At 38.6% G+C, this 23,137-nt stretch overlaps 1 protein-coding gene and 1 long non-coding RNA gene across 2 annotated transcripts in view; one reads left to right on the plus strand and one right to left on the minus strand.

The window, feature by feature from the left end:
- Nucleotides 1-23,137, plus strand: part of LOC111661480 (uncharacterized) — a 69,406-nt gene that overhangs the window by 6,295 nt on the left and 39,974 nt on the right. The window lies entirely within an intron of this gene.
- On the minus strand, nt 260-22,513 carry dlgap2b (discs, large (Drosophila) homolog-associated protein 2b). The gene is made up of 5 exons (XM_087176280.1): nt 21,325-22,513; nt 12,902-13,119; nt 10,540-10,696; nt 8,666-8,885; nt 260-5,171 (listed from the first exon to the last, which is right to left on the minus strand). Exons 1-5 carry the CDS (start codon nt 22,408-22,410, stop codon nt 4,357-4,359), a joined length of 2,496 nt encoding a protein of 831 aa, XP_087032406.1. The 5' UTR covers nt 22,411-22,513; the 3' UTR covers nt 260-4,356.

A 23,137-nucleotide genomic window follows, 5' to 3' on the forward strand; every position in this document is an offset into this window, starting at 1 on the left:
GAAAAAAAACAAAACAAAAAACAACAACACAAAAACAAAAATATGATAGCTTAGTAGAAAAACAAGGCATATTGAGAGGGTTAAAGTGAAAGACACTGTGCAAGACCCATGCTGTATATTTGCAGTGTGTTAAAGTGTGTAGAATATTTACTGCGGATGCAAAAAATACTATTTATGCTACAAGTTAGTTTCATCTTTGGATGCCATTGTAAAGCTATGATCCCCATTTTGCCATTTAAATTACCATAAACATAAACATCATAAACATTTTAATCCATTGTTTTATATCAATTTATGAAAAATACATAAGGCCAATAAAAGTTGTAAATGAAAATTTCACAAGAAACACCACAATAAGCGGAAAAAAAAAGAAAACAAAAGTATCACATACTGGTTTCATTCATTTAACAAAATAAGCATAAACTAACAAATGCCGGCTAAACTATGGTTTTCAAAAGGATGCTTTATAACTTTGACAAAATCTGATTCACTAAACAATGCAGTCTGAGATCCCTGAAAATTGCAACATGATTGATGCAAAACAGAGTGGCATGTTTTCTCCAAGAAACCTTGACTCAATGCAGGAAAATAACACATGGGTAGAAAAGGTTTTATATTCAAGCAATGTTACAGGTTCAGGCAAGATCAGATTCCATCCAAAAACCTTTGTCCTCAACTGGACATCACAGAGTTGGCACAGTTGCATCAGATCTCTGGATGACAGCAAAATGTAAACAAAAACTCATGGCATAATTGACTACATACTGTAACATATTAAATAAACAATTCGGAATTTCTTACAAATAATTATATATTTCATTACACAAAATATGGTTACATGGTTAAAAAATAATTGTTATTACCCTTTTGTCTGTTTCTTAAGTGTTTTTTAAATGTATAGATTTTATGAATATATTTTAAAATAATATTTAGATCAATATCTGTATTTTTGCTACATTTCAACTTGTTTTAAGGGAAGGGTAATTTCTTTGGGCTAAATGATGAAATGATAGTGAAACACTGGATTATACCTATTTATAGCATGGGTGAGCTCCCTGGCATCAATCAGTCACTAGTTTGCAGTTCAGTTGGATATAAATTTAGAAGAATGCCAAGCATTTGTACAGCATTTCCAAATATATTATCACTGGCTTTGTTTTCTAATTTTGCTGTAGTCAGTAAATTAATTCTCAGTGTATGATGCACTTATGATTTCTTTTGTGTATGATGTCACACAGCACACAGATGCTACTACATAGCAAGAATCTCAGGAATCTCACCAACACACTCTTTGATTCTAGCATACTATAAGCTCAAATGAGAGAAATGTGAATGAAACAACAGTTTTGCAGGAAACACTAAAACAAACTTTTGTGTTGCCTGTGGCTCATGCAAAAATAACTAAATAAAAGTTTAAAAAAAAGAAAGGAAAAAAAGAGCCGCCAATATTTTCTCAAAACATCATTCCATTCCTCACATTGAGGACTTGAGTGAAGGCTTAACATAAACACCTAATATCTATAACTGCAAATATCTAGATGACATAAAAATACAACAAAGAACAAAGGGCTTGCATAGAATGAATGAATGTAGTTTGGAGACATCATGATTGGCCAGTCTTCAGCACCTTTAAATTACTTTGCATTCCCCAAACGATGGGAATAGATGTAAGGAATGCCATTGCAATCCCGTCTTAATCATTCAAAAAGAAAAAATATGAATACAAGCCTTTCCAAAGTTTTTGTTTTTTTTTTCATATATATGATATATATTTATTTATTAAAATGATTATAGGCTAAATGTTGTCACAGTCATATGCCTTTCACTGAAATCATTTATGATTTATGCTAACCTAGCCTTTGGCCGGTCTGTAATGAAAAACTCAAAATGCTTTTGATTGTGTTTATAACAATTATAAATAAATTAGAAGCTTTTTAATTGCAAGTAGTGGAGAATGGCAACAATACATTTGAGATTATTCGTTAACTTTTATTCTTTGTACCAAAACCTCAAGTTCAGAGTTGTGGAGTTGCTGTCAAAATTTACCAGCACAACATGCCTTAATATAGTGTTCTTCTGTAACACATATATTAGATTATCAAGGCGAGGAATTTCAACTCCGGTTTAATGAGTTACTGCAACAGGTGTGTGGGGTGGAGCTACTGCAATAACTGAAAAGGAAATGTCTGCCTTTTTTCTTTTGTGGCTTTAATTTTGATCTTACCTATAGTACAACCCTTTTATAAATATCATCTTTTCAAAATGACACTTTTTCTGCAAGTATTGTCTTTTGGTCGTGCAAAGGGGGAAGTAGATCCACTCTCTTTACAAAGGAAAGATGTAGCCTCTCCTTTACTAAAAGTCCTTTTTCAAGGTTCACATTTCAGTCAGGCGTCTGATATATACAGGCTCCCATGGTCCTGTGCTGCAGTGATCATCCAGAGATAAGTGCTGTCAAACTTGGAGATGTTTGTTGTTGGCCTCAGTTCCATGGGCCTCATTATTAACTTTGGTACGCCATGTTGGTACAATGGGAAAATGGAGTGGATGAGTGGTTTAAGGGAATGCAAGTGGCTAATGAGCAACTATTATTTTATGAGTAACAGACAAAATGAGCAATTGGCCAAATATAGCAGATGATTGAGGGCTCCCACCCATTTAGGTTTGACAGGAGCCCAGCTAAGCCATCACTAGTGAGGCGGTGTTAGTACATTCAGTGGTACTGTACTGCACCTCTGGGAACATGTCGGAGAGGTAGAGGCCCTCAGCGGCTCTGATTGTCTACTTATAGGGACCAATGTTTCTCTGTTATCTTTCAGCAGTGATGAACCACCCGAGCATGAAAAATTTCACCGTTACCAGAAAAATGTGGCATTAAAAAAAAATTAATATGGTAGAATTTAGTTCAGATCTCTGAAGATAATTTAACAAAAAAGTAATTCCAAATTAGTATTTGTCAGACCATTTCCTTATGCAATAAACATGAATGGATAGGTAAGACGCTTTACCAAATAATTAAAAATTTCCAGTCACCACTGCCCAAAAAACAAGAGGCAAAACACCGGTATGAACTACCAACTTCTTATGAGGTACACAAACAGCTGGATGATGAACATGATGAAATAAATGGAGGCAGACCTCAAAGACTGGAAAAAGTGCTGTGTTTGGTTTAGAACCACAACTACTACTTTAACCCCTCTCAGTGCTGTCAACACAGTATGTTTATAACTGCAAACAGTACAAGTATTGAATATAAGTTTCTCTATATACAAAATGGTACATTTATATACATATACAGAGTTTGAACATGAATGCAGTTTGTGCAGGAATGAATTTGAAGCCGATACATTCATACTTCATGATCTGTGTGAATCCCCCTAACTGTTTTCCTCTCCACGTGCTGTTAGACTTTGAATTCAGTCACAAATGATTAATCGTAAACAATTTTCGCCAGGGACTAAGTCCATAAAGCCTTGAGACAGTGTCATCCATACAATATTCCAGTAGATTAGGCTTTTACAAATTTCATAGATGTTACTATAAGTTGTTCTCAGCACTATTGTGGTCTGTTGTTTATTAAATTATTAGTTATCTCTTTATGCTGTGTGGTTTACAAGTTCACCATTGAGAAAACATTTGTAAGTTGGAAATTTACAGAATGCCCATTTCAACTGGAACTGGCTACAAAATGGATGAAGGCCATGGCAGAGGAATGCTTTGATCAGAATAACTAAAAAGTAAATAATATATCAATATATTCATAAATAATGTATTCATCTGTAATGCATTCATTAAAAAACTAGGGTTATAAAGTTATTCACAGTATTTTTTCAGTATACTCAGGTGCTTAAGAGAATGTTTCTACATGAAGAGAAACTGGAATGAACATGAGCTTGAGCTATTCAAATTCATGTGCAGAAACAGACCAACTTACGCCTCACCTCGCAATGGCTGATTATTGAATTTTATCATTAAATCACCCTCAGATTTCCAATCATATTTGCTGTAATTGACTTTTCCTCTGAAAGGTTGGGTATTTAAGACAGTGGAGGGAACATAATGCTGCACTTGTTGGCACTTGAGGATCTGAACATCAGCCACATTCTCTCTCACATTCTTATGTCACCTCATTCTGATGTAAAACATAATCATTCTCATTTATTCCATGGCTAAGCAAGACACTTGTTAAAAGATTGCTTGAACAACACTGTAACCTGTTCAAGAGATGACAGACTCTGTGTCTGCATAGAGTAAAGGGACATCTAACAACAGCACTTCCCTGCCTTTCTTGGTAAATGTCAGGTTTTTACCCTGGCTTCCTCATCTCATTTTACAGTATGTGTAGAATGGGAATGATTAGAATGACATAGACAGATATGACATGGGCCCACTAGTGTACTTTCTGCTCCACAGTTCTAGACTGGCGCTTCTGTGACCACCTGTGTGACCACCTGAGTCCGGCTGCTTATGGACCTTTTGCTTTTTGATGATCTCCCATGGGAAGTCCTCTATTGGAAGTGGGCTGGCAGGGCTGCCTGACCCCTCTGGCGTGCTTTCGGGGGTTCCCTCTATAATCTCAATTCGGGGTGGGTCCATCAAGTCCATTATGCTGAAGGGTGCTGGCTCTGGTTGGCACATCACTGACTTGTCCTGTGTATTCTGTCGAACAGACCAACTTGAGCCTGCTTGAATTCCTATGGACACTCTGTCATCTGTTTGTGTAGTGCTGTCACTGCAAGGCTCCCGGCACAAAGTCCACATATTGTAGCACTGAGTAAAGTTGAAGAAGTTGCTGTTGAAAGTCTTCAATTCTCCACAGACATCTCTACGCAGCTCTGCCAGCTCATAGCGCATTGCTGAGATTTCATCCTTCCACTGCATATTGAAGGCAGCAACCATGTTAGCAGACTCCTTAAAGGCCTGAATGGCCTGAGGGACTGGCGGCTCAGAGGTGGCTATGGGTGAGGCAGTAGGGACCCTGTATGAAGGTGGGGATGCCGGTGGGACAGAGATGGCTGTTACGGTGGAGCTAGTACTGTGCTGGCTGCGAGCAGCAGCAGTCTCTCTCTCCAGCCTTTCCAGCTCCGCATAGGCAGAGGAGCTAGCACCGTCATCATCCTCTATCATGTCGTCATTTAGTAAAGAGGTCCCATCCACAACATCATATCCCTCTGGAAGAAAAATTTGAATATGCAAACAGAAGGACATTCAAAGTGAAAGGAACAGCTGGAGTGTGATTTGATTTGGATTCTGAACTAAAAAATACACATATCTATGGAAAACATACAGTATGTGAGTGGTAAATAATTCTAAAAACATACGAGATCAGACCCAATAATTTCCCATTTGGTTCTAATGATAGATCTTAATCGGGGGTGGGCACCCACCACATACTGTTGTGCTATTCAAATGCGAGTATGCCTGCACCAGAGTTGTATAAAACCAAGATGTAACTGAGTAGTATTATAAAATCGTGAAATTACAAATGGGAAGAACCATCCATTCATTTTCTTATCAATATCTAAGTATAATGTTCGTGGAATTCACAACATATTTTTGAAAGTTTCTTATCATCATTGAACTTTCTCTGATATTTAAGTATAACATTTTACAAAAAATCCAAAATGGTGTAGAGGATCAGCTCTAAGTAATAGATACTACTGCCTGAGCTAGTACAGAATATACACCTTTTTTGAAATAGATTCTTGAGTTAGGCCTAACTTCATAATGATTTTCATTAAACTCACATACTGTAGGCTTTTCAAAATGTTTTTACACTGCCTTCTCAGTCATCTCAAGGCTTCTTTCCATCTTTTCACTGCACAGCACAGCAAAGAGTGGAATTAAACATGAAATACACCAGTTATACCATTATCAAATGATGAATCCATTTTCTGAGAGCCCTTTCCTCAAAACATATTAAAATGTTTTTCAGTGACTTGAAATTTGTGCCATTTTGTGCAAAAGAAAAGATGTAAAGGGAGTAGAGGAATCACAACCCACTGGGCCAAGAAGCAGATATGAACCCTATTGAACATATCAGGTCCAAGGTGGCTGATTAGACCATATGGAGTAAGTAACCCAATGAGGGGAGGGGTCACTCCCCCCTTCAGGGCTGCACCAGGGAGAGGCTGCAATCCCACAGTCAAAGACAGCTGACAGACTCAATGCCAAGGGTTAGACTTTGCCACATGTGGCCTTTTAAAAAGAAGTTAAATTTCCATGGAAAGAAAAAATAAACTTCACACATGTACAGCAGATAGATACTGCTCTTACAAATGATTGGAGACAGTGGCAATGCGATAACATTCATTGCTATTTTATGGTTGCGATATGAGAACATTCCGAAGAGTTTGGGAAGTACATCTCTTATACATTTACACTTACAATGTGGTCTAAGAACACTTAAAATAGAGACATGGTAAACAACTCACAAAAGCCAGCATCAGATTCATCATAATCAATTTTAAGTTAGGTTTTAAGAAAAAATGAGGTCTGAAGTTTTGTGAGTTGTTTGGAACCGTGTTTGCTATTAGGATAACATAACGAGATATTTCTACCAGCTATATATATAAACTCTATGTATCTCTTATTTTTACTGAGAAGGCAGTGCAAAAACACACATATACATAGATATATGTATGCGTGTCAACATTAAAATACCTGCAACAATCATCATTGATGCCTCCAGTTGTTCTTTCCCCCTGGTTATCCTTCAAGAGATGGATGGTCAAATGGAGAGGGGTTTGCTGCTCGTCTGCCCTATGGAGCATCATGGGATCCCTTCCCCACTCAAGGGCCCACTAGCCTCACACGGGGTTTGGTTCATAAGCTGCTTACAATTAGATTATTATCTAGTATTGAATACTACCATAAAAACATGATTCCAGGAATCAATATTTTTCTTAGCCAGGATAGCCTGGAAAACTTATTTTATCTAATTTTAAGGCCACTATTCCCTCAGAACAGTGCAAAGAGTACACCAAAGGAGAAATATTATTTACAGTATGGCTTGACTGGGACTTGACAGTACTGTATATAACTAATCACCATCCAGGTAACCCTTCTTATGGGTTGCTTTAACCTTATCTGACATATAGTAATTGAAGCACCATGCCAATCTTCAAAATACAACTTCACAACATATTGTACAGTCAACTGCTTGTTTTAGCCCATACAGAGCTGACAGATTAGGAGCAGAGAGCTAAATGAATAGAGTTCAGCAAACAAGACGGTGGGATTGGAGAACACTCCTTTATCCTCAGTACTTCTGTCACATCGAAGAAATTGTAGATGGAAACCCAATTGAAGATGAGAGGATTCAAAAAACAAAATTCCAGATTGAACAAGAAAACAAAGCCCACAAACTGAGTAAAAGTGCAAATGTCTCCAATATTAAATTGACAGAAATATATACAAAAACAATAAAAATCCAGGTCATAATAATTAAAAATGCACGTAATCAAAGAAATGTTTCAATAGGGTTCATAGCTTTACTCTTGCAGGCAAACACCAAATGCACTTAGTGAGGGAGTTACTGCAAAGACTCTGCTTGCACAAAGAACCTGAAATGCTAATTTTAGGGATATATTGCTCGCACTGTGTCACACAAAACCTTTAAATACTTGCATGTTGTATTAAAAAAGTAGCACAGTACAGTAGTGCAAAAAAAAAAAATCGAATTTAGTCATAAACAAAATACACTGATTTCAGAAAATCAGTTTCAAAACATGGTGAGTTTGGATCCACTGTCATACACAATTGTAACTAACAGTCAAATATGACCAATAAAATTATGTTTGCTCAATGGGAAACTAGTTGTTGAAGAGGACAATTTTTGAAAAACTCCTGTAATAACATTCAGTAGTTACTTTGACTCAAACCACTACTCAGGTTTAGTTTCATGCAACACAATAGAACAATACTGCAAATAAGTGAAGGTTGTACTTCTCAAATTCTAGGAGTATACCCTCAGTGGACAGTTCCTTTGTGCAACCAGCATGTGTGTGTGCATGTGTTCTAGTGTCTAGAGCTTGTTGACTTACCTTAAATTGGTTACGAGATTGTTTTGTTTTTTTCTAATTTTATGAGGTCAATTACAAGGTCAGTTGCAAACCATAGGCTAATTTGTTGGTGCAACAGAGCAGGGGGAGGACAGGTGGCCCGTTTTGGACTTCATCCCTTTCTAAGTAGTTCACACGCTTCGCACAACACATATATAACACCACAGTTTAACATGCTTAGGGTAGGGCCTATTCCTCTTAGGCATGCCATGTGATGTGGCTGTGCTGTGTTGTGATATTGTGTGCTGTGAGCGTGTGTTGCCATCAGAGTGTTTAAAATGCAACCCTCCCACCCTTAACCTAATCTACAGCTTGGCAACACCACAAGTGACCAACCAGAAGCTTGACTAATGATGCATGAATCGTGCAAAGTAACACACAAGCAAATCCATCTAAACAATCGGGAGTATGCAGAGGCAAAAACAAACACACGCACACCATAGCTTCCAAAGAAAATAACTGGAATCATTCAGCCCGGCATCTCTGAAGCTCAAGGGTTTCCCACTGTACATATGTAGGTATGTCAAGTTTGTGCGCATGTATAGGATGTATGGGGATATGTTGTCTAAGCCCTCTCTCATTTAGGGGGGGGATTGTTTTACCTGTTGTGGATCTGAGAGTTGAAGTGACAGTGGAGGATGTCATTGAAGGCAAGCAGTCGTCATCTTGGGAATAACCAGCCTGAATTGCACGGAGGTAACTGTGGCTTCGAGTGCGGAACGAACCAGGCAGGTCCAAGGCCTCCATGGCCTGGGATTCTACTTCACTAAAAACGGACTCGCAAACTGACTCAAACTGGCCATTGATCTCAGTCTCACTCACCTGAGAGACAAAAACAGGAATAGCAGTCCTTAATTTTTCCTCTTCCTTTCTCTTTCTCACTTTGATTCTTCCCCTTTGCACAGCAAATATGAAGGAGTGTTAGCATAAGGAAATGCCACTGTCACTTCCGACCTTAAACTGAATAAATGTCAAGATCAAATGAGAAAAAGGGCAGATGACAACAAAAAACAATCAGAAAGATATTCAGTTTGTGTTATAAAGCATTCCATTTACCACAAACCCCAAAACAAAGATGTACTGTGCTGTATACTATTACATGGAAACTAGGAAAAACACACTGCAATTTCAGTTCTTTCAAGTGTCTAAGAAATATTCTAAGTTCTTCTAGCTGATACAAGATGAATTTATTTGTTGATGTCAAGATCATGCAACAAAGTCACGTAATTATAAAAAACTATCTACCAAGTTCTATTCTGTTGTGTCCTGTCCTGTTCACAGATCTTGTTCTCTGTAAGCTGTATTATTTTGGTAATATTTGAATTATATACACTCATGTATACTTAACAAAGTTAAAGAAATTAATATTGTCAATTGCCTTAACCTCCTAAGACCCGAGCTCTATTCTTTGCTATATAGGCTGATTGGGACCTGAGAAAAATGATGTCCACATATGAGGACATTACTTTTAAATTTCGATTACTGAGTGGCAGTATAATATCCTCATATGTGGTCACCAGGCCCTTGTTGAGAAAAAGTTAGTATTGTGGTCTAGAGTATGAATGCCTTTTTCGTATTACTTCAGTTTTAACATTCTAAATTATGTTACAGAAGACAGCTAAGTTTCACTATTATTAAAGACCTTTTACTATTATTATCATTATTATTAAACTGGGTGTTAACACCCACAGGAGTAAGCTGATTGTAAAACCCTTCTTTAGGGCCAAATCTCTTCTCCTGTTACTCCTTCTCCATATAGAGGCTCTGCAGCTGGTTTTGTCACAAATCTTCTTACTGTAGCGGTCACGTCTTGCCGCCATGGTCCAAAACACACTTGCACAATTGATCCAACTGTATAGTTTCGTAGCAGGATATGAAAAAGGAGATACCTGAAACGGTTGGTGTGTGATGTGAGGTTAGACATCAAGTTGTTGTAACTCTAGCCCTACTCTCTACTTCTCAACAGTAGTTGTTGTGTGAGAACAATTAGCTCAGTTAACCAAAACAAATGTTGTTAGATAGCTAACTATCTGGCATGGCACAACAACAGGAGAGTGATGAATCATGTATAAATGGCCTATTCCAGTCATCCTAATCAGGCCAAATCAGGATACAGGCTGTCTGATGTAAAACTGATATCTTAGTTTCTCAATTATTTACAATTTCACAAAACACAAAAGCAGACTGTAAAAAACATTATACCATGCCTGGAGCTGATTCAGAGATAGGCTATTGGTTAAAGCAACAATTTCCAGTCCAAAACAGCACAAATTAATAATTTCTATTGACTTCAGTTGAGACAGCAAAGGCTATTTCTACTAAACAATCAGCTGTGGACCTTTAATATGAACAACTGTGAATGATTTATGTCTCTGTAATGCCCTCTTATACAAAAAACTACTACATACAAAACAATATAAGATAAGCTGTCTTTCATCTCTCATGACTCTGTGCGATGCACGTGTTTGAGACTCACCTGGCTGACGCAGCTAGCCTGACTGAGGGTGCTGACGGCGCGCATGTAGCTCTGGTTGCGAGATCGGAAGGGCGGGGGATGAAAGGTGGTGGCAGGGTCCAATGTGACACTAGGGTGGGGCCGCATATCTCTTGTGGTTTGCAAGTGGTAGCCCTGGCTGAACAAGGACAGGGGGTAGAGATAGACATGATTGCACAATTCAAAAGCCACACAAATACTGTATATAATTAATTGACTAGTTAGCACCTATGGGCATAGTGTATCTTCTTTTTTGTACAATTCATGAGGGAATATTTCTGTCCAAAGTGAATATCTGCATGACTCATCTTCTTATGACACTGTCTGAACTATTGGGATCAACACTGCAATATTTTTAATGACTACACTTATTTGCTTCTAGTGTAGCTGTCCTATGAAAAAACAGTAACTCTCTCATTCCAAAACTAGAGAGAAAATGTGTACGGCTTGTCTCTGGTTCTTATTAGAGAAACAATGAGCGCTAGGAGCTGCAATAATAAGAGATTATTACATTCTTCACTAGAGGCTAAAAACAAGGGTGCTGATTTGTCTGTGTACAAAAGCAGAAGTGATCAGAACCCCGCTGAGATGATGGTCACAAAAATAGCACTGAGCACTGAGTGGCAGTAGGGATGACGGATGCGTGACGCCTCCCCTGGTTCACAGAACTTGGCTACATCTGAAAGCCACATGGCTCAAAAACAAACAGCCACTAGGGAACAGATACATGTCACCACAGATAGATGATTAGGAAATTAGTACATAAAGATGGAGCACTCCAAGAAGTCAGAGTTGTTTTTGAAAAACTGTTAAGGATCTATTGATCTACAAACTATATTGTGACACTGTATTTAAGGCTTCTGAATAATTAATCCCTCTTATTTCACAATCTACTTGACCACTGTGAAGAGTTTTGCAACACATTATTTGTGTATTTAAACTGATCATTATTATTGATAAATAACTTCTTACTATAAAGTAGTTAACACCCAATAACTGGCACAAACTACAGCCTCTAAAATGACGATGAAGTTGAGTCACTACCAGACAACAACAAAAGACAGTTTCAACAAAAACTGAACATTATAACATTCACGGAAGTAGAATTTATTGTAACGTTGCTTTATTAAACTGCACTTATCTAGGTGTACCTAATCAACTAGAAACTGGATGTATTTCAATGATTGTCTTTTTTAATCCAAAACAAAACAAAAAGCTAGGTGTAAGTAGTATAGTCAACACATTGTACCTTCCACCTGTCAATGTTTCCTCCATCCAGTAAGCCCATTTAAGCCTGCTCTCTTGAGTCTGACATTGTATAAATGTGACAGTTTTGCTACAGACTTGTCAACAACACTGTGATAAGATGAGGCCCATTGCCTGTGTAAGATGTTGGGCAAATATTGAACTAGCAGATGAAAAAGGTCACAAACATAAACCCCATTTGGTTCTGAAACGCTCAGCCGAGCACTACTTTAACTGCTCTCATGAAACAGTCATGGATTGAATACTTAGCCAACAGTGCTTAAGAGGAAGTTAATAATGTCATAAAATAAGTACATCAAAGCTCTAAATAACAGCTTAATACAGTTGTCCAGGCATGAGTAAAATGATGTAAGACACAATAACAAAAATGAGTCCTCTCATTTTGTTGCCAAGTAGCTTCTCTTGGAATCCCCAAAAAATGTTAAAGTTCTTCATATCTCTCTGGAATAGCAGCTGAGTTCTTTATTTCTCTCAAATCTGCATTCTGGTCATTTCCCAAAAGTTAGTACTTGTTCCTTAAAATGCTACAGTGTGTGGAGTATTTTTAATGCAGCAGTCTTACTGCAGTCCTGACATGCACTATCATTGCTCACTTAAATTAAGGGTGCTGATCAAAGGCTCGTAAAATATTGATGTAGCTTTGGAAATGTTACTCACAGGTTTCCAGCTGTATTGAAGCTTGAGAAAGCCAACACCTGAGCCAACCACCTACATGACAGCTCTGACACCATAATTGTATGAATGTGTGTTTGTGTGCATGGGTAAAGGTATATAGGCTCAATGTAGAATCTATGTACTATTTACCACTAGCTTTTTCAGTTACTGGAGCCAAAATGCAATTCCTGTCTTCAGAGTTGAGAAGATGCACACTGCAACAAAATCTTAGCATGTAATGATTAACAATTAGAGAAAAAAGCTGTTTTTCTTGTCCCTAAAGCAGCCACCAATTTCTGAGCTATCCCTATGAATAATAATATATTTTAAAGAATGCCAGTTTTTCAAGGTAAATTTCTGAATTGAAATTGAAATCAACACACAGCTTTGGCATGGACATATTGAACTAGGCAGCCAGGCCTACCTTTGGGAGTCTAAATGGGATCTCTGCATGGCTGATTTGAGGACAAGAGCATCAGGCCGAATGGCCTTCTGTGGTGAGGTCTTAGGGCTGGTGTCAGAGTCACCACTTTCATCATCCACCTCTCCCATAGCTTTGACATAGCTACTGCTGCGCATCCGCCGACACGGGATCTCTTCATCCTTGTCGCCTGGGTAACCACTCCATTCATCTTGGGGCACCTGTGGGAGATAACACACCTATATTAATCATTACATACTAGGGGTGTGATGATACTCTCAGCTCATGAAACAAGTGGATACATGATATTGGGTCCAAGAGAATGAGATGAGATGATATGGATAACACTATTTTGAAGAAAACTTCAATGACGAAATATATGACTGGAAAAATAGTCTTTTATTCGACTGAAGTCACAAAATGCAAAAGTTTTAACTATTCATCCTGTAATGAATGTAACTTAAGTTCTACTTTTATATGAATAATCATATGCAGTAAAAGACAGAACAATATAAGCACTATAAAAGATGTTGCCACAAACTCAACTGACTGGCTTCTCTCCTGTATGATTACTCATGAGTCTTTTCAGACCTTATAACGGTGCATGAACTATGCATGAGCTTCTAGCTTCTAAAAATGCCAATGTCTCGTTATTGCAGTGGCTCTAGCACTTGAAAGTATAAGTTGAGATGCAAAGGCATTTTTCAGCATTGTCTGGCCTTTTAGTGTTTTCTTCACAGGCGCATTTGATTTAAGTAGAGAGCTGTGGTGGTTCTGTAGGTGTCTCTGCATTGTGCTCATGTTAGCTGTGGTCTACGGCACTATTTTCTTACAGTGCTTACATATTGTTCATGTTTTGTCTGTCGCCGTTTATTGTTTCCACCCGGTACCCAAAATGCTGCCACACAAAACATTTAAAAGTGGCGGGGCATTTTCTATGTTAATTTCACTGTCAGACTCTGTCATGTTGGCTGTTATGTACTGATATGGCGAGACAGCTTTTCACCTCAAGGAGAAATATCGTCATGTTGTTATGATCTCATCACACCGATACTACATACACATTATAACCATAAGGTAATATTACTCTAAGGTATTACTTGTTTACTTCAGCTGGTATCTGTGGTGACTTGTTAAATGATGGAGTACAGGTGTAGCAGTGGGTTATTCTGCTCAAAGAAAATATCAGGCTTGTACAGTGAGATTACACCAGAGATATTATTTGCAAGTACAATGGGACCCTATTAGCCAAACGAGTGTGAGAACTGTATCAGACAAGTAGTTGGATGAGCTCTGGCTGGTTTTTCCCTAAACAGAAAATTAAGCTGATTCACATCCCTGGTTTCAAGCTCCACCACTATTTTATTCATCTCTGAGCCTGGGCTCTCAAATTAAACAAGCTCAGTGCTTAACCTCAGTCCACCCATGAGAATCAGATGCAGCGTGTTTCTCTGAGCTAGGTTCCTGTCTGCAATCATGAACAGGCACTTTCTTTCATTCTGGAAATGAATAACATTAACTTTGTTAATGTAACTATGGAACTAAATGAGTTGCTGATCTGCAAGAGCCACAACGCATGTATACCTCAAGTGTAGGAGATAAAGCAATACAAGGTAACATGTTACTGTATTCATATTATTTTAAATTTGATTTTGATATATTTTATACCTTTTTGAAAATGGTATTGGACCCCACTGTATATTTTAGCAGACTAATATACCTTGTATTGAGCAGGAATATTAAAACAGACAGACTTGGGAGAAATTCTCAATTTGTCTGTCTGTCATTATTCCTGTCATTGCTGCCCCCAAAGGAGCACGAGGAAACTGCTTCACTGTGGTTTGCCTATGGTTCTGAAAAACTTCAAACACACTGTCTCTCTCCATGGTGCTGAAGCATTCAGATGCAAACTTTATGCCGTGTTTAAAATCATTGCTAATATTTGCTACCTAGTTGCAGTACATTTAGCATTTTATAGTCCAAATTGTGATTGTACAGTGTGTAAAGTGTATGCAATTTGAAATAACCTAAAAACCCCCACAATGAAAAATGTAGAGTCCAAAGCATACATATATTTTCTGCCTGTTGTAACGGCACATGTTAAGACCTGTCAGTGGCAGGACCTCAGAGTGTTTATCACTACCGAGGTCACTTGCTGTAAAGCTTGCACACCTATATTTTCTGAACAAATTTGAATCCTTTTTATAGCTGACTGTTTGCCCAATATGTGGAAGTGTGGAAATTTGTATTTGATAAGCAGCTGGATAATCTCCTGCCTACTGGCTAAAGTGTAACGTAACTGAAGGGAAAATGTGTCTATAATGGAAAAATATTTTTTTACAGAGCAGGAGTCGAAACATATATTGTAGTTATTGACTGTATTTCACAGACTTTTATCGACAGCTACGATGTGCAATGAGGGTGGCAGATGAAGTGTAATGACGGTGCACAGAGTCTCAGCTTTTATAACACACAAATAGTAACATTACAGTAATACCATACACCACCTTTTTAATACTAACCGTTAAAGAGTTGTAACTTATGCAGCAAATGTAGGCCCATTTGATTTTAGACAAAACAACTTTTTTTTCATGTTGATTGAATGAAAAAGTCATTTGTAGGGCACAACTGACTTCTTGTGTTAATGAGGTATAAAGTAGAACCAGAATTATCTATATTTGGCTTTTCTTTATATTAAGATCAGACTTTACTGTAATATGTACCTCAAAGGTCAATATGTCAAAAGCTAAGAATGATAAATCTCAGTGCAGGAAAAAAGAAGTATGTGATAAAGGTTTATACTATATATGTCTAACATGCATGTCGTTTATGAAAGGGAAAAAAGGCATACCGCATTAGAATTTGGGGTTAAAAGTATGTGTGTGCATATACATGTGTGGGTGTGGGTGGCTTATGGGAAATACAAAGGCAGTTGGACAGATCAAATAATAAAGACTATGGAGAAGATTTCAAAGGGAAAAAAATGTTCCGGTAGACATGGAAGTTAAAGTGTACAATGTTTTCATGTGAAAGAAAGTGATTCAAGCTATCCCCCGTTCATTAAAGCTCCTCCATTTGCTGTCCTGAACACCTTTTGTCAATTAGGTCTTTCTTGTTAGAATCCTTTAGTGCACTAAGAGCAGTGTGCATTATGGTTCTGACAGCAGCAACAGCATTTGTCTGGAATAAACACAAAAACTGGGTAACCGCTGTTTTTTAGCCTGACTCTGGCTGGAAGTGTGTGGGGGACTGTAAGTGAAAGCTCTTTCCCATTTCGACTAGTGGGTGGTAATAACAAGTTGCATCCTGTGAGGGAATTGGTCATGTACTGTGGGTTTAATATAAACAGAGAGATAAATTGATAGTGCTATGGGTTAAAAGCAGGACCTTAGCAGAGAGGCATATGTAGTGTAAATATGTTTTTCCAATGTTTGCATGAGTCTCTTCCAGATATTTGAGTCTGTTCACACAGTCCACCTTGGTAATTATCAAAGCAGAGCGTTAAATCAAAGTTAACACCAATACTTTTACAGGTTCTTTTTAGACAACTATGCATTCACCTTGGTATTTTGAAAAAAAAATTTGTTCTTTAAACCAAATATTGGTAGAACTCTTTTCATATAAGTCGTATATCTTTTATTAAATTATAACCAATATCAATAATTACAGTTTGACCAAAAGCGGCATGACAGTATGACAGCCAGATGACAATATTTCAAAAACTGTAAAACTTTAAATCCACCCTTCCATTCATTAATGTTTAATAGACTCCATGTTAGTGGTTTGGGAGAAAATTCACTCAAAGGAGTGTGGGTGAGATTCATCAGCACATTTGTAGAAGGAACTCAAATGCTACTTTTTATAGGATCATCAAACCAGTTGAATGGGGAAGGGTAAAACAACCTCTGAGAATAGCACTTATATTACAAATCAAAGCATGAGCATACTTAATTCAAGGATTTTATTCCATTAATAGAATTTCCCTCACTTTTGGCAGTGATTGTGTATTTTTATGCTTGCACAGCAAAAGTTGTCAATCATATCCCTAAGGCTAGAGCTGTAAGTTTTAAATCAGCACACTGTCATTAAGGGCACAGAGTCACTATACTAATAAAACATATGAGTTCTTAAATTTGGCTGACAGCCAAAGGGGCACAACATGTTTCTGACATACTGTAACTTAAAATCAATTCTAAAGTGAATGTGATCAAACACTAGAGAAATAATCAACAAGGTACATGATCACTGCCATAACATCATGTAGTATAAATAGCTTTGTTCATAGTGTTCATAGTTTAATAACTGTACACAGTGATTGTTCTTAATATAACAGCATCAAGATTAAATGATTATGAGCTAGTAATTATACACTGTGAGTGCAAATGTCTACACATATCCAACTGCTTATGTATTGACAATGAGTAGGTTTTAATTAAGATATTGATGCGATAGAAATCATGGTATCATACATCAATTTTAACTCCTAGCGATTACCCTCAATATTTTTGATTGTCATTTTGACTACACAGTGTATGTTTAAGCTCACTTGTTTTTACTGAGATTGAACTGTGACTAATATTGACAACTCCCGTAATTCATGGGATCAATGCCCCTCCCGAACACACTGTGGTTTCCTCCTCCTAATGATGGAGATTTACAATGGCAATGTGTCGCACACTACATGGTCTGGCACCATATTGATCAGGCATGTAGTGAGTACAACACTGTATCAGTGTGTGGTTCAGCTGGAACAGCTGTCCCAGTGGAGAGGGTAGCCTTAGCTCTTGAAACAACAGCCTCAGGCACAGGGCTGTCCTTAATGCTCTGATACCCAATCATATAGCTTGGCTGTTTCTCTGTCACAGTTGCTGAACTGTTTTTACAGAAAGCACAGTGGCTGATACTCCCTTTTTTTGCCTTGAGGTAGAATAAGGCTTTCCTTAACACTCCTGTTCTCACTTTTTGTTCTTGTCGGCCATCTCTCCCCCTCTCTCTTTTCTTTAACACCCACTGTCCTCTCCGACTTGACAGTCTGCTTCAGCAGGGCAGACAGGTGAAGGACGAGACAGCATTAGGCACTTACATGAAAACGATGGATATTTTTCTCCTCTATGGGAGATGGCAAATGGGGAAAAGCAGAAAGATTTAGAGATGCTAATAATAGCATCAATCCGATTGCTTTCCACCATCATTAATCTAGTGTATTTAACTTAGATGTTTTCTCCAAATGTTTTTATAGTCAAGATAAAAAGGCTTCTGAAGCATGTAGACCATATGCTACTAAAACTCTCCTTTGAATCCAAAACAAATGAACTTTTGGGCAGCATGCACATTTCAGCATGCAACAGCAGAGAGAGGAAAATTAATGATCATCATTCAGTTTGCTAAGGTTGTATATCAGGCTTCATCTTTGTATCATCTGCTTAAAAGGGGAGGGAGGGAGTACTTTCCAACCCTGCCCTAGTTGGGAAGGTAACATGAGAATTAACTGGCTTGTTTCCTTCAAAGACGGTAAAACTATCACACATGCTAATCTGCTATGCATACATTTATTCTCTCCCACATGAGTGGAATAAAATGCAGCAATTGTCTGAAAACTAAATGAATAAGGCTTAAAGACAGCAATAAAGTAAAAGAATCATTTGCCACCTAATACACGACCATTGATTGTCTGGGGCTGTGCTTAACAAGGCAGCCATCACTCATTGAAGCATTGCACTAGCTCATTAGCATTACCTTATTTCTGTGCTCATTTTGATGCTACACATGAAAGAACATGCTCAGCTGTGCCTATGAGGCAGCTAAACAGACAAGCAGCTTTACACCATCATTAGTTACAACTAAACACTGAGAATACTGTGTGCAAAAATAACCTTGTGTAGCAGTTGACAACGTATGTCAAGCAAAAAAAAAACAAAAAAACACTGACCTTTAAGAACTGGTAGAACAATTTGCAGTTCGTAAGTGAATGAGTCCCGAAATTTCCACAGGACAGTTCCACGCAGTTAGTTATTGGATGCTAAAGTAATAAAATATGGGATTTGTAACACTGATCACAGTCTACTGAATTCTGAAGGAGGTTTTGACAGTTTAGCTTCCTACTTATTAAAGTAACTGGAATAAGCAGGTGCATGCAGGATGTTCAGCCCGCTTTGACAGGAGTGTAGACTATTACCCAAATCTGTCTCCAAAATTGTATCTGTTGATTGATTTGGGCATACAGTACCACATTCTCTAAGTGCCCCAAAGAGACATAATTTGTTGTAATGGCCACTATGTATCATTGGGAGGACACTAGCTCAACTTTAGGGTTTAGGGTTGTTACAGTAGATAATGTAATAGAGACACTAAGGAGAAACAAAGTTCCTCCCCAGATAATCTTTTCAAATTCCTTGCCATCGCCTGAGAGATTTCATTATTACACTAAAAGGAAAACACTGCGCTGGCTGCATGTCAAACAAGGAAAAGCAAGAACATGATTTATTGAAGCAATTTGATTTCTGGAATACTGTCTAAACCTTGTACTTCAAGATCTTGGGACCACGCCAAACCATTATTTGTTGACCCAGATTAAACCTATTATAATCAAGTATTTCTCTTGACAGGATTCCTGGCCAAGTTAGCAAAAGAAGATATTATATAATAAGTGAAATTCAATCTTCGAAACATTAAATCAATTTCCAAAAAAAAAAAAACACTATATAGATTAAACAAAAGAAGAAAGAAAAATGTTTTCACAAGTTTGTTTGTAAGACTCAGTGATTAATAGCAGAAATGCAAATAACATTCATTTATAAGTCTACATATAATGTGAATTGTCAGTTACCAGAAACAATAGTTGAAGTAGTAATTTGTAAAATAACCATGAAACATTCTCACAATGCACAATATGTCTGAATCGATGCTCATTAGACTCATTTAGAGCTTATGAATTATGCTTTTTAGCTGAAAATTATTACAGCATTCTTTATGCTTAACTGAAAGCCTAATTTCAGGTCCTTTTCTGACTGTCTGATGTTTCATGATGGTTGTTAAGATTTATAATATCATATTTTGTTATTTTTTTCACAATGTGTAATAGTCAATATTGACAATATTGTGTCAACAACTTGCCCAAGGCAGACCTGTCCTCCTCATCACAAATGAACACAGACCTAAAGGACCCGGACACATCAAACAGATAAAATCCGATGAGCACACAGTGTTGACCACAAGGACCATGTACAGATCTTCCCTCACTTATTCCACTGAATAAAGCTCTCAATGTGGACATACTGAATGTGTTCATGTGGCAGCTGCAGGGTCTCTGCCTGCTGACACACAAGCTTGTCAACTGCCAGTGAAAGAGCCTCTGTATTGACAGAGTCTGTCTGTCCCCATGGCACACAAACAACCGCAGTTTGTGTGCCTACGTAACTGTGCACTCCACATAGCATCAAAGTGCATGCACTGGGCAAAGATTCACCCTCTTCTCCCTCTCTAAGTATGGACAGAAATGCATCCAGAACCTTATGTATGGTAGTGCATGATTTCAACTCAGTTTTCAATTTTCCTGGAATTGGGTGCAAAAGCAAGTGCGGGCAACAAATGTCTGCATCTTTGGTGATTGTGTGAGGCACAAGCACAATACTTACAGGGCACAATGTGAAAAAAGAAATTGAATCAAAGATGGCCAAACCCCCGCACACTTGATTGTGTTATTGAAGCCAGCCCCTGTGGCCAAACTAGTTCAGTGTCATGTATCAGTTGTGTAGCAAAGACAGAGGCCTAAAAACTGTATATAACATAATTCATGTCAGTATTAGTGCACAACCTGCTAGAACAGCTCTGCTCTGTGGAACAGCTTGTACATTGCAATCTAACTCAGGTAACCTTTTATTCTCAGTGGTCTTCCACTATGACATCAATTCACTCAATTGATCTCTGTGTCTTAATAGACAATAGCTCCCTGAGGTGACTACACAAAAGGGAATCCTTGTTAAATATATTGGCTACTCACACTCATGGTCACTGTAATTGTCCTCAAGAGAGTAACAACAGATCCGAAAGGCTGTCCTGGCAGGATTTCTAATCAATATATCAATCACTGCATTTTATTCAGAAGGGCCTTTATAAGGATGAGTGGATATTGATCTCAGTTATTGTTTGTTATAGTTTCAGATAGGTGATGCTCAGGGTTTCTGTGCATTTTACTGCCCTTTCAATCTACCACTAAAGTTCAGCCTTGGAATACTGTCTTTTTTTAAGGGTGCATTATCGAGAGAGTAATGTGGGCCTACATAGGCAGGTGCAGAATGCATGTACACTCTGCCTGTTCCACACAAGCAAAGTGTGTTGAAAATGCGCTTCATATGTTTGGATAAGTCAGGTGGAAAACATTAATGTTCTGGCCGTTCAAAACATAAATAAAGTAAACTAACACTCACCTGCAGATAGTGACATGTCCGTGATGAAGGTTTGAGGTCCATGTGCATCATGGGTTTCTCTAGATTAAGCGATGACTTCCTATAGGCCTCCTTAGCCTGGCTGACTGTCAGTGTTGACCAGGAGCTCCTCTTCATGAATTTGCCCTCGGGTGCCATGGCCATGCTCTCACAGGCTGAACACTTGACATCATTGTTACTCTTAGAGGTCTTGAGAGACAGGTCTCCAAAGTGATGGCTGTGCATGGAATCTGGGTAACAGTGGCTAACATGTTCCCCGTGGTGCCGCGACATGACACTGGGCGTGCGGTACGTGCTGTCACTATCCAGATTGTCGTCAGAGCTCCACCAGCCACCAGAGCGGTGCTTACGTTCTTTGCTTTTGCTCCTCTTGCTACCATGTTTGGTGGAGTGGTGGCTATGATGGTGATAACCCCCTACTCCTCCACCTCCTACAATATCACCTTTTGTGCCATTCATCTTGGATGATCCTTCCAGGGAGTGAGACTTGGTGAAGAGCTTCTGGACAGAATGAACAAGGTGTCGGATGCGGCCAGGACTCTCGCTGCGTTGCTCAGTGGTGGTGGAGGTGCGCTGATACTGTAATGTGTGGAAGCCATCACGGTGTAGTGGCATTTGTTTCTCAAATTGGTCTAGTAGGTTAGCAGGAAGGCGGTTGCTTTTGGTGCCGGCGTGGTGGGAGGAGGCAGCCGCGGCGGCTGCAGCAGCAGCAACAGCTGGGGAGGTGGCAGAAGCTGTGATGGCAGCGCAGTCGTCCCGTGTGGCTGAGTCATAATACTGAGAGCTGTAGTGCATTCTGGGGAAGGTGCTGCTGGAGATGTGGTCAGATGCAGCTGCTGGGGGCATCATGATAGGGGACATCATCATGCAGTCAGAGTGGATGGAACTGCGAGGCGAGTAGCGGTGGTGGAAGTCCATGGGGCAGCTCTCTGTGGGGCTGAGCAGGTAGGACGAGTGGCGGGAGTCAGAACCATGGTGTGCATGGAGGTCATGGACGTGGGGGTCGTAGTCCAAGCCATGGGGTAAAGGGATCTGGTGCTGGGAACGGCTGCCCGATAAGCCCTTCATGTTCCTGGCCGGAGGGAGGCGTCTGCCTTCATTGAACTTTCGAGACGAGGACCAAGGTGAAAACTTCTGGTCTGTTACAGAGATAGGGAAAGAAAGAAGAAAATAAAAAAAGACTGAGTCAGAGAGAGAATAGCTCTGAACAAGCATGAAGAGTTATTCTGTTTATAGCCCAAAGCCCCATAATTTGAAATTGCTATTGTGGTTCTCCTTACAAGTAACATAATTACAGATAAAAACTCCCATGGGAATCTCAATGACAAGAAATCTCTTTATCTCAGAGACACTGAGATTTTTTGTGCATTTACATGAGTGTATGTAAATATTTAAGTTTTCAGCATAGTATATACCAAGGAACCTATAATGAGGTAAAGACTCTTGCAAAGAAGAGATCATGTCAAGAGAGAAGTTACTTGACTTTTACAGTACACATGGAAATATGATAATTTGTAAGAATGACAACTCTCTTAAACTCCCTAATGATGTCAGAAATGAGGGTTAACTTCCAGTATAAAAAAGACAAAGAAGACACCAATCCTTGTACTGGTTTTAATATAGTGTAGAGGCAAAGATATATTTCTCAAGAGATATATTTCTCTTTGACGTCAGGTAGAAATCCTTTCTCTTTTTCTACAGGCAAAAGGTTTGTACTTGGATTTAATGACACACTATGTCTCATATCTCATCTCATCTGAAAGGAAGTTGTTCCTCTTCTGCCCCCAAAACAGCT

The sequence above is a fragment of the Seriola lalandi genome, unplaced genomic scaffold, assembly GCF_002814215.2.
Source record: "Seriola lalandi dorsalis isolate HSWRI2012SDOR001 ecotype SW California unplaced genomic scaffold, Sedor1 jcf7180002054544, whole genome shotgun sequence".
Lineage (NCBI taxonomy): Eukaryota > Metazoa > Chordata > Actinopteri > Carangiformes > Carangidae > Seriola > Seriola lalandi.

Excerpts from the sequence above, each read along its gene's own strand:
- dlgap2b (XM_087176280.1), bottom strand. The coding sequence starts at position 22,410 with ATGAAGGGCTTATCGGGCAGCCGTTCCCAGCACCAGATCCCTTTACCC. Across the intron at positions 13,120-21,324 it reads GGACATGTCACTATCTGCAG|GTGCCCCAAGATGAATGGAG; the intron begins GTGAGTGTTAGT and ends TATCTCCCACAG. Across the intron at positions 5,172-8,665 it reads AACTCTCAGATCCACAACAG|AGGGATATGATGTTGTGGAT; the intron begins GTAAAACAATCC and ends TTTTTCTTCCAG.